The sequence below is a fragment of the Leptonychotes weddellii genome, chromosome 2 (genome assembly GCF_054177405.1).
Source record: "Leptonychotes weddellii isolate Sample4059 chromosome 2, ASM5417740v2, whole genome shotgun sequence".
NCBI classification, from domain to species: domain Eukaryota; kingdom Metazoa; phylum Chordata; class Mammalia; order Carnivora; family Phocidae; genus Leptonychotes; species Leptonychotes weddellii.
The window spans coordinates 128921150-128933756 of NC_138370.1; the positions used below are offsets into that span (position 1 = coordinate 128921150).

At 33.6% G+C, this 12607-nt stretch overlaps 1 protein-coding gene across 2 annotated transcripts in view; it reads left to right on the forward strand.

The window, feature by feature from the left end:
- UBA6 (ubiquitin like modifier activating enzyme 6) overlaps window positions 1–12607 on the forward strand; it is an 84533-nt gene that overhangs the window by 67578 nt on the left and 4348 nt on the right. For both annotated transcript variants that reach the window (XM_081812321.1, XM_081812322.1), the window contains exons 24-32: window positions 1157–1208; window positions 1297–1360; window positions 2341–2410; window positions 3726–3797; window positions 6963–7080; window positions 8221–8414; window positions 9444–9571; window positions 11180–11267; window positions 11428–11522. In XM_081812321.1, coding sequence (XP_081668447.1) covers window positions 1157–1208; window positions 1297–1360; window positions 2341–2410; window positions 3726–3797; window positions 6963–7080; window positions 8221–8414; window positions 9444–9571; window positions 11180–11267; window positions 11428–11522 — 881 coding nt within the window. The remainder of the gene's footprint in view (window positions 1–1156; window positions 1209–1296; window positions 1361–2340; window positions 2411–3725; window positions 3798–6962; window positions 7081–8220; window positions 8415–9443; window positions 9572–11179; window positions 11268–11427; window positions 11523–12607) is intronic.

Below are 12607 nucleotides of genomic sequence, written 5' to 3' on the forward strand. Positions count from 1 at the left end.
ACACATGAAAAAGTGCTCAACATCGCTCAGCATCAGGGAAATCCAAATCAAAACCTCAATGAGATACCACCTCACAGCAGTCAGAATGGCTAAAATTAACAAGTCAGGAAACGACAGATGTTGGTGGGATTGCGGAGAAAGGGGAACCCTCCTACATTGTTGGTGGGAATGCAAGCTGGTGCAGCCACTCTGGAAAACAGTATGGAGGTTCCTCAAAAAGTTGAAAGTAGAGCTACCATACGATCCAGCAATTGCACTACTGGGTATTTACCCCAAAATACAAATGTAGGGGTCTGAAGGGGTACGTGCACCCTGATGTTTATAGCAGCAATGTCCACAATAGCCAAACTATGGAAAGAGCCAAGATGTCCATCGACAGATGAATGGATAAAGAAGATGCGGTATGTATATACAATGTAATATTATGTAGCCATCAAAAGGAATGAAATCTTGTCATTTGCAATGGCCTGGATGGAACTGGAGGGTATTATGCTGAGCAAAATAAGTCAGAGAAAGGCATGTATCATATGACCTCACTGATAGGAGGAATTCTTAATCTCAGGAATCAAACTGAATGTTGCTGGAGTGGTGGGGGGTGGGAGGGTGAGGTGGCTGGGTGATAGACATTGCGGAGGGTATGTGCTATGGTGAGCGCTGTAAATTGTGTAAGTCTGTTTGAGTCACAGACCTGTACCTCTGAAACAAATAATACATTATATGTTAAAAAAAAAAGAAGATAGCAGGAGGGGAAGAATGAAGGGGGGAAATAGGAGGGGCAGACAAACCATGAGAGACTATGGACTCTGAGAAACAAACTGAGGGTTCTAGAGGGGAGGGGAGTGGGAGGATGGGTTAGCCTGGTGATGGGTATTAAAGAGGGCACATTCTGCGTGGAGCACTGGGTGTTATGCACAAACAATGAATCATGGAACACTACATCAAAAACTAATGATGTATGGTGATTAACATAATAATTAAAAAAATAACAATAGAGGTTATTCCACGTATGGGGGCAGTGGCAGGAGAATGGATAGAGAGAATACAAGGGTAGCTGGAGGCTTCAGTATATATCTTTTATGCATTTTTTATTTATTTATATTTTTTTACCTCAGATAATATTAAGTAGTAATTTTTTAAATTAATCTTTTTTCTTTAGGCTCTTCAGCTTCTTCACTGTTTTCCTCTAGACACACGATTAAAAGATGGCAGTAAGTGTGACCAAGTGTTGAGAAGAATGTTTAATATAATTTATTACTAGTTACCTATAATGAAAATAATATCTGTATCTTTTGTTAGGTTTGTTTTGGCAATCACCGAAGAGGCCCCCTTCTCCAATAAAATTTGATTTAAATGAACCTTTGTAAGTATTTATATCCAGTTTTATATGCCTCCTTTATTGTAAATTTCTTAACTCTCTATCGGTTTACATTGCAGGGTGAAAACCTCAGGCTCTGGAAATGTTAAATTATTGCATCCCTGTTATTCTAAGAGTTAGCATATTAATCTGGCCAATAAAGCCAGACACAGTCATTCTCCCTACACATACATGAATCTGTTTGTTTAAATGGTAAAATAACTTCATTATTTTTAACTTAAGTGAAACCAAAGTGTTACCTCTTTGACTTTATCCATAAGCAAAAACCATAAAACGAGAACAGATGTTTTCCTATTAAATGAAGCCAGTATTTAAGAATCTTTAGTTATTTGGGGGGAAAATGATTACTATTAAATATCTCCCTAAATTATCTCAAATTAATTTTCAAAGTAGTTAATGTTTAGACAGACATTTTTATACACACACACACATACCCCCATATGTATGTATTCCAGTTAAACACTTAGCTTGTTAACAACCTCCTTTCAACAAATAACTCCCATTTAGTTTTCTCATGTTAATTTTATGTTTGGCTTCCAGTCACCTTATCCTGATGGCTTCTCCTATAAAACCTGCTTTATTTGTGTTTTTATTCAAACTTCATTTGCTTAATTTGAACCTAATGTATGTTCTTTAAAACAAAATTTCTAATTTTTTTATGAATTAAAATGAATTTTCTTTTACTAGTCTAATTTTTCTACTTTTCGCCACTCCTCTCCCCGAAGTAGTCACGATCTTTTCCTGAATATTTGTACTTAGAAGGATAGACATCTAATATTTCTTATAGCTTCTATAATTTCTTTGGTCTACACCAGAAGTTCATTGCCTAGCTTTTCAATATTTCTGTAACAAAAGTTCCGTGATTATTTTTCTTAAACATTTCAAAGACTATAGTTTTTGATGAATTAAACATCTTTGAAACTGTGCATTCATTCACACTTTGCCTTATTTTTTAATTTCAAAAGGCACTTCAGTTTTCTTCTGAATGCTGCAAAACTATATGCTGCAGTCTATTGCATTCCATTTAGAGAAGAGGTAAGATAACCTTCAAGTTCTAGGAAGTGATACAAAACCAGGTAAAAATTCGATGACCTATATCAGCTAATTGCATCATCAAAATATGTTTTTATGTTACAAGAATTGTTCTTTGATGTAAACTTTTTGTTTTGTTGTATTGTCCATTCTAACATAGCAGAAGCTAAAATCTTGTTGCAGCATTACTGAGTAGAAGAAAGTCAAATTTTTCTTTCTAAAGTAATAAAACAAATATATGTAAGACCTGTCTTTACTTTTAAAGCATTTATAACCTGTTAGCTTCAATTATCATAATTACTCTGAAAACCCAAAATGAACGATTTTGTAACCATTTTTAAATATTCCTTAGAGATTCTCTTTGTTAAATTTCTTTGATTTATTTTGTGATAATAACTTATGTCTTCAAATTTCAAGAAATTTAAAATGCTATCCCATATTGACATTTCTTAACCCTTATCCTATTCCCTTAGACATCATCTTTACTAACATCTAAAGGGTCTAATACAGTTTTAATTGAGAGGCAGATCTGCATTCGTGATTTTTTTCTTCACAGATACAAAATAGAGTCAAATAAATTGCTATACTTTTAGGTGGGCTGAATGAGGAAATAGGTACCAGAGCCATAATTAACACTGGCTATTTTGGACCCAGATAAAAATGCCTACTGTAAATTAATCCTTTTTGGAGCTAATGGTAAAATATACCATAAATATCTGGTTAAAATAGTGCCATTCAGTCTGGTATTCTTTTTGTTAAAAGAGTGGCAATTTTGTGATAAGTGTAGGTGACCTCAAAAGCAGTATGTCTTAGTTTTTCCTAAGCAGCTTCTTAATAATATAGATCTGATAGCCTTGAATTCATCTAAGTTCATCTTGAGCTATTTAAATATTTTTCTGCTTCCAAAGGTATGAATTCCATTTACTTAAGTATTTTATTTATTGAGTTAGTATTTATTGAGTCTAACTTTGTGCAGGGAACTTTATAAAACAATTACAAGATAGTCCCTGATCGCAAAGCACTCAGTCTGATACAACCAGCCCTAAAACTACCTTTTTAAAAATTTATGGGAAGAGCTAAGATTTCAAGTTTGTTGACTAATGAGTAATTTTTCCTACACACCACCCCTGCCTCCCACCCTTTATGAATGGTATTTTATAGAATAAGGGTAAATTCAAAGTGGATAATGTAGTCTAAATAGTCCGATGATAAATTATTCAAATAGTTTAGTATGATAAGGACCTTTTAGGATTTTTTAGCTTTGGAATTCAGAATTTTAAAAAATGTTTTTTCATAAAATTCCTCTTTAAAAAAACAGGACTTATCAGCAGATGCCCTCTTGAATATTCTTTCTGAAGTAAAGATTCAAGAATTCAAACCTTCTAACAAGGTATGTTTAGAAATTTATTCACTCAGCAAATAGTTATTGAACTTTTACTTGTATCACGTCCCATTCTAAACCTGGAGAATCCCGCAGTGAACACAGCAAAAGTCATATTCTTATGGAAGTTATAGTCTATTGGGCCAGAGGTGGACTGTTAAAAAAAAAAAATGCTATTTTATAATATTTCAATATTGGCATAGTGCTAAGAACTAAAAATAAAACAAGGAAAAGGAATAAAGGGTGATGGAGCTGGTGTCATTTTATTGGGCTAAAGGGGAAAGCCTCTCTGACATAGTACCATTTGGGCAGAAGCCTGAAGGAAGTGATGGAGTGAGCCATGCTATTATGTGGTGAAACACAAGCAAGAACAAGTTCTTGCCTTGAAAGGCCTTGAAAGACTTTGAAGGCCAGGATTTTTCTGAAGGAGAATATGCAAGAAGAGTGGTAGACCGTGAGATAGGAGAGATACTTAGGGTTATGATAAATACTTAATGTTTTATTTTGAGGTAAGCCAGTGAATGATTTTAAGCAGAGGATGAAATAAATTTAAAAGGATGACTCTGGCTGTTGTGTTAAGAATGATTATATAGGACATGAGAGAGGAAGCATGAAAAGCTCTTAGGATGTTATAGGCAAAAGATGATGGTGTTTTGAATGAAGTAGTAGGTAACAGGTAATTTGTAATAAGGGATTGGATTCTGGTATATATTATAATAGTCCTGACAGGATTTGAAAGAGATTAGAATTGGAATGTAAGAGAAAAAAAGATTGTTACTTTCTTAGTTGAAATAAGCATGCTTAATTGCTCCAGGTGAGGAGGAGGAGAAGTTAAAGGAAGTTTGAGCAGAGGAAAAAAGGTGTGAGATAATTGCTCATGGGGGTGGGAAAGTTACTTACTAGAAGATGGAGTAGAATTTTGAGATAGCACTGAGAATCCACTTAATGTTAATCCACTTAATGTATTATACTAAATGTGGCTGGGAAAAAAGGCATTTAAATGCCTGGGTGCTGCTGTAGAATAGCTGGAAAATTGGATATAACTAGGGTTGGGCTCTTGCTGGGCAAATATGTTAGAAGGAAAAAGAGATAAGGAGTATTAATAAAGATGGAACATGAAATTTAGGCAGGGTAAATAGGAAAGTTTGAAAATATTAAGTAATTTTCTTTTTCACATGCTCATTATATGCCTTTTTGTATACACTCTAAAAATCATCTACAAAACAATCTTTTGTTCCCCTTACCCTCTAGCTGTATTGAAAAATAAAGAATAATGATTGCCTCCCTATAAAATTCAAGCAGGAAGTGGTGTGTGCAGTCTTCCACTCTGCACTTTTAGGAAAAAGGAAAATTTGTAGCTTTTGATATTGTACAAGTAAATGGATGTGCTGATTGAAATGTTCATGACTTGTAGCTTATCAAGAATAAAAGAACAGAAAGGTAAACAGAATTCCTATATAAAGGAGTTTCCAGTTGTGGAATGAATAAGTCAAGGGAATAAAAGGCACAGGATAGGGAATATAGTCATTGATACTGTAATAGCAGTGTATGGTGACAGATGGTAGCTATACTTGTGGTGAACATAGCATAACTTATGGAGAAATTGAATCACTATGTTGTACACCTGAAAGTAATGTAACATTGTGTGTCAACTATATTCAGATAATTTTTTTTTAAATAAGGTTCCTAGCACATGTTCCTAGTAGACAGAACTGCTAGACAGAAGCCAAAGAAACATGTATGGATAACTTTACTAATGCTTATTGCTCTTCAGTGTTTTGTGGCTTGAATTGCTTCTTTCTCTATCAAAGTTTTGGGGTAATAAATTATCCTGAGCATTTTAGCTACAGTTTTAGTTTTAACGTGAATTATGAGCTTTTTGCAACTCCCTGAAGCAACTAACACCGAAACTTCAGAGTCTAGCACTTCTAGTTAATAGATGCCAAAAATATCAACTAGACATTCTGGCAAATAAAAGTTTCTGCTTCCTTGACTCTTTACTGTTTCTCAAATACTTATAAGAATACTTAATCTGTAGGGTGCCTGGGTGGCTCAGTCGTTAAGCGTCTGCCTTCGGCTCAGGTCATGATCCCAGGGTCCTGGGATCAAGTCCCACATCGGGCTCCCTGCTCAGCAGGAAGCCTGCTTCTCGCCCTCCCACTCTCCCTGCTGTGTTCCTGCTCTCGCTATCTCTCTCTCTGTCGAATAAATAAAATCTTTAAAAAAAAAAGAATACTTAATCTGTAGAAACACAAGTTGAGTGTGTACTATACAAAGAAATAGTATTTTTAATTAGTGATGATGTAGTTTTTTGGTTTGAAAATATTAACTTTACTGCCCTTGTGGAATGTCTAATAAGTAATTTCTTAAAGATAAATTACTTAGATGTGCTGCTCTGAGCATGCATCTATATGAGGGTAAAGGAAGACATTCTTTAGGAAACAGCTTCTTGTCAGCAAATATTTAAAGGATGCACATATTATATATTTTATGGATTTCTTTGGAGACAAACAGCTCTGCATTAGAGCTATGCAATTTGGTTTGAGGTAGATTTGTCAGAATTACAGACTGTTGATTAATATTAACTTCATTCTACTGTGGAATTTTAAGAGATCTGTATGAATGCAGATCTTATAAGCTATTCAGTGAATATTTTAACATGAGTAAATTTGTTTTAAATATATTGAAGTTCTCTCAATGAACAAGATAAAGATCCCTGTTCTAAGAGTTTACATGTCAGTGTGAAGAGATAGATAATAAAACAAATACATAAATAACATAATATTACTTAACAATGGAAGGTGTAAAATACATTGGACCATAATGATTAATGTGATAAAACTAGGGACACCTGGTTGGCTCAGTCGTTAAGTGTCTGACTCATTCTAGGCTCAGGTCTTGATCTCAAGGTTGTGAGTTTAAGGCCCTGTATTAGGCTCCACGCCCTGATTTAGTGATATCAAAGCCATCCTTTGCATATCCTTTAATAACTCCATTTTCCTGGATTTTTCTCATATATTTCAGTGATTTAAAAACATATATAAAAAATAATGTGATTAAACCAGGTAGAGGTTTAATCTTCTCTGTGTGACTTATTTGGTAAAACAGATATGGTAATCAAACTTAGGTATAGGATATGATAACATTAATGAATATATGTCCATGTATTTAAAGGTTGTTCAAACAGATGAAACTGCGAGGAAACCAGACCATGTTCCTATTAGCAGTGAAGATGAAAGGAATGCTGTTTTCCAACTAGAAAAGGCTATTTCATCTAATAAAGCTACCACAAGTAAGGGGAAATCTTTATAAAAATGATTTGAACTGGAGGGAATTTTTATTTTCAATAAACTCTATACCCAAAAGCTTATGGGACTAAATAATAACTGTAATAATGATGTTAGTTGATTTCGTGATCATATGTAAGTCACTGTTCATCTTTAACTGTGACTAAATTCATTATTTTTTCACCCTTGCCCTATCCTCAATTGCTGAAATGTAAGTCTGCTTTATTGTCATTGTTCTGATTGGTTTAGTCCTTAAGATTCTACTGTGTGATTCCTTTTTAACTCATGGCCAGCATAATGAGAAAAAAAATGGAGGTCCTGTATAGACTAACACTTAGACCCAGTGAAGCCACTTTAGGATAAAAAAACCATAGACAGATTTATTCCTGGTTTATTAGTCTCCATAGTCATACACAGGAATTACAACTTGACCTGTATACATCCTTGTTAAATGGTTTTAAACATAAGGAAACCAAACTTGTATTCCTTAAAAACAGAGCCATTTGCTCTTGTTTTTAGACCTGCTCACCATCTTTTATAACATAAATCAGCAGTTTCCAGACTTTCAGGATATTTATGCACAAACCAGTAAAATTCAGGAAAAAATAACCTAGGTTAGCCAACTATTTATTTTGTAAATAAAATACGTTAATTTAATCATTACAATTCTAGAAAAAAACTTCCATTTCTTTCTCATTTCATAACAGATCAAACTACCTCTATCTACAGAATGATTTTTAAAAACCACTAATCTAGAAATATTTCAAACATATATTTTTTTTATTAGATTTTAACTGACCCTGTACTAAGTTATCAGAGGCAAAATGTTTCAGAGTAGTGTTTATGAAATCAACTTTAGAACAGTACCCAGCGTTAACAATTTTATTTGTAAACAGCTTAATAGCAGATGTGGTACATAGTTTTCTTACTTTCTGTGTTTTAGAAAGATTTTTTAATATAGAAACTTCTCTGATTTAGTGATATCAAAGCCTTCAATAACTTCATTTTCCTGGATTTTTCTAATATATTTCAGTCATTTAAAAACATACAGGAATATTTAAGAATAGTGAATCCACATTGCTTTTTACCTAGTAAAACCTTTACAAATTACTACAAAACTTTATTTTTCTGGTTATTATGATCAGGTGATCTTCAGGTGGCAGTGCTTTCATTTGAAAAAGATGATGATCGCAATGGACACATAGATTTCATTACAGCTGCATCGAACCTTCGTGCCAAAATGTATAGCATTGAACCAGCTGACCGTTTTAAAACAAAGCGCATAGCTGGTAAAATTATACCTGCTATAGCAACATCCACTGCTGCAGTTTCTGGCTTGGTGAGTTTATTATTCTTTGAATGGAAATACTTCTTTTTATTGTCTCTTACCTGTTTTTCCCATTGTACCACCCCAGCTAGTCACTCAGAGATCTTAGAGAAGGAGGGATCCATATTGATCTTATAATTTTAAATTTCAAGATATTTCTGAAAATACAGTAGTCCACATTTTGAAGCTTTACAGATACATAGACATTTTAACATAAAAATTAACCTGAGTCAGGATAGTATAATTTTTCTTATAAGCAATAATCCTCTTAATCACTCTTGTATCCTTCATACAAAGTAGGTACTGTATTTTTCTTGAATAAGATGAACTGCTCAGGTGCCTGGGTGGCTCAGTTGGTTAAGCGACTGCCTTCGGCTCAGGTCATGATCCTGGGGTCCCGGGATCGAGTCCCGCATCGGGCTACCTGCTCGGCAGGGAGTCTGCTTCTCCCTCTCCCGCTCCCCCCTCTTGTGCTCTTTCTCTCTCTCACTCTCTCTCTCAAATAAATAAATAAAATCTAAAAAAAAAAAAAAAAAAATGAACTGCTCCAATGGTTACTCTTTGATTGTATTGGATTTTAGTTTTTTGCCTTAAAAAATGTAATTCCTGTTAGTGATTCAGATTTCTTACAACTTAATCTTTCCTTAATGATTCAGAATCTTTAGGCTGGCCCTAGTTCTTTTGCTGTACTATAGTGTTATACTTAGAAGCTGTGTAATTATCTGCCCCTATATTAAATTATTTTAGACTGTTGTATTTCTTGAGTTCTGGTATCTTCCAAAATAGGAAGATTATATGACCAAAATAATTTTTTTGGTAACTTTGCTCACCCCATACAGAACAGGTAAAAAGTTTGAAAGTATAAGATATGCTAAAAGTGGACAGATTCATAAGAAATTCCTATTATTTTAATCCAGTAGCTGCTTTTACTCTTTCTTTACAGAGAAATGCTTGAATAGAATTTAGGAAAATTAAACAGATGAATGAAGTCGTGAATAGGTTTGGGCTCTTTATATAATCAGATCATCTTCTTTTATCTAGGTTGCATTGGAGATGATCAAAGTAGCTGGTGACTATCCGTTTGAAGCTTACAAAAATTGTTTCCTTAACTTAGCCATTCCAATTATAGTGTTTACAGAGACATCTGAAGTAAAAAGAACTGAAATCAGGTATGCGTGAAGGTCTATTTCTCCTGCATAATGAAAATGAAATAAAATTTTTACCCTCTAAAAGGAAAAAAATCGTAGTTTTACCTCTCCTTTTCTTTTTGAGATATGTGTGTATATATATATATACACATATATATTTGTATGAGATATGTGTATATATATATATACACATATATATTTTATGTATATATATATATAAATATAGTGATCCTTGCCATCACTTCAAGACTAGGTCAGAATCCCATCTTCATGAAGCATTGCTTTTTTTTTAATTGAGACATAATTGACATGCATTAGATTAGTTTCAGGTGTGCAACACAATGATTCAACACCTGTATGTATTAAGAAATGATCAAAACAATAAGCCCAGTCAACATCATCAGCATACATAGTTAGCCTCTTTTTTTCCTTATAATAAGATCTTTTAAGATCTGCTCTCTTAGCAACTTTCAACTATACAGTATATTATTTTATTAACTGTAGTCACCATGCTGCCCATTACATACCCATGATTAACTTTATAAGCTGAAAGCTCGTACCATTTGACTCTTTTCACCCATTTTGCTCATCCCCCAGCCCCACCTCTGGCAACTACCAATCTGTTGTCTGTATCTATGAGCTCAGTTTCAAGGTTGTTTTTTTTTAAGATTCCACATATAAGTGAAATACAGGTATTTATTTGTCTTTCTCTGTCTGACTTATTTCACTTAGCATAATGCTAATGATGTTCCAGATAACAAGATTTCTTTTTTATGGCTGAATTATATTTCTGTGTATGTGTGTATCACATTTTCTTTATCCATTCACCCATTGATGGACACTTAGGTTGTTTCTATATCAGTACCTTAGCTATTACAAATAATGCTTCAGTGAACATGTGGGTGCTGATATGTTTTGAGTGATTGCTTTCATTTTCTTTGGATAAATACTCAGAAGTGGAATTGCTGGATCATATGGTAATTCTGTTTTTAATATTTTAAGGAACCTCCATCCTTTTGCTTTTGGTACCAAATGTAAAAAACCATCACCAAGACTGATGTCAAGAAGCTTATTACCACCTGTGTTTTCTTCTAGGAGCTTTATGGTTTCAGGTCTTATATGCAGATCTTTAATCCATTTTGAGTTAATTATTTTTTAGGATTTTATTTTTAAGTAATCTCTACACCCAGTGTAGGGCTCAAACTTAACAACCCCGAGATCAAGAATCACATGCCCTACCGACTGAACTAGTCAGGAACTCCTTGAGTTAATTTTTGTGTGGTGTAAGATAGTGGCCCAATTTTATTCTTTTGCTTTATGCAAAGCATTTCTGATTAAACTAGCCATAGAACACTCACAACATTTAATCTGCCACATTATTTAGCATTATTTAGCATTAAGCTCTCTTGCTAAGACACCCTGATTTATTATCAGACACTGGAAGGATCAACAAGGTGTTCTGATAAAAGTGGTTACCTTGTATGGTGTAATGGAGAAATAAGTTGTTTTTTCTTTTTCCCCTATGTTATTATGTAGCTAAATCAAAAATAATGGACTTCTGGGGCTTTTTATTATTATTAAAGGGAAAAATATTAAAATGTTTTTGTTTTGAATATTTTTCTACAACAGAAATGGAATATCATTTACAATTTGGGACAGATGGACTATACATGGAAAAGAAGACTTCACCCTCTTGGATTTCATAAATGCAGTCAAAGTGAGACATTTATTTACTTAATTCATTATTTGGAGGTTTTCACAAATAATATTTAGCAGAAATTTGTCTGCTGTCCTTTTACTGGTTGTAAAACATTGTCACCCAGCCTTTTATATCTGGACATAGCTTTGATTGTTTCTCTCTTGGTATTTACTTTTAGGAGAAGTATGGAATTGAACCAACAATGGTGGTACAGGGAGTCAAAATGCTTTATGTTCCTGTAATGCCGGGTCATGCAAAAAGATTGAAGTTAACGTAAGTATTGAACCTTATATCAGAAGATTCACAAGACTTAAAACATAAGGTGATGCACACTGGGAAATCAAATAGATTTAGCTCTGCTAATTTAACCAGTTTGTTAATATCACTGTCTCCCAAAAATCAGGATCTTTATTGATAGCATCAGTGTTATAACCCATGAGCAGTAGTTTAGATGACACATGTTAACTTGTATTAAAAAAATAAAAGCGTAAAAATATTTGTCATATGAATCTCTGCATGATGGGTGCTTTAACATGCATATTTTAACTAGGATTATCAGTTAATGAGATTAATCACTTTTAATTACTATAATCCAGGCTTAATGATCTATACTTTAAAAAACAAAATTGCTATTACATATAATAAGGCATTAATTTGCCTTATATTATTTTGTCATTAGGATCCCTGAGTATCTCTTGGATACATTAATAATAGTATTTCCTGTATACTACCTAGATGAGAGTAGAATGTGTGGTCCTAAAGCATACTGGTTAGTGGAATTTAAAATTTGTTGCAAGTAATTCACAGTAGTGCTTTATAAGTTGGCCAGTACTTGGAATCTCCAGCATGATATACTTTGTGAATGATATTTTTCATTTACCAGATATTTACTAAGGACCCATTAAGTGGCTAGACAAGCTTGGCTTCAGAAAGACCTGGATTCACATCCATGCCCAGCTACTTGTTTTGTCACATTCAGTAGCTTACTGAACTTTTTTGAAACTTAGTTTTCTATCCACAAATAGGAATGATTGTGCCCATAGCTATTGAGCATTAAAATAATAGTAAAGATTAGCAGTGTAATAGCAACTGAGAGGTAGCCCATAAATGTTACTCCTATTAATATTTTGTCATTGTACGTCTTTATCAAATAGCCTGTGCCCTCAAGGAATCCAGTCTATTATGAGAAAGGGACATGTTAATCATTAAAATGTAATTGAATAATTAAAGGTTTTTACAGAATACCTTAGGCACTACTAACTCAAACCTTTCCCTTAGGATAGATTTCATTTGAGCTACCTTTGAAAAAGGATATCAGGCAAAAGCAATAGCTTATGCAAAAGCATGCAGCTAATAAA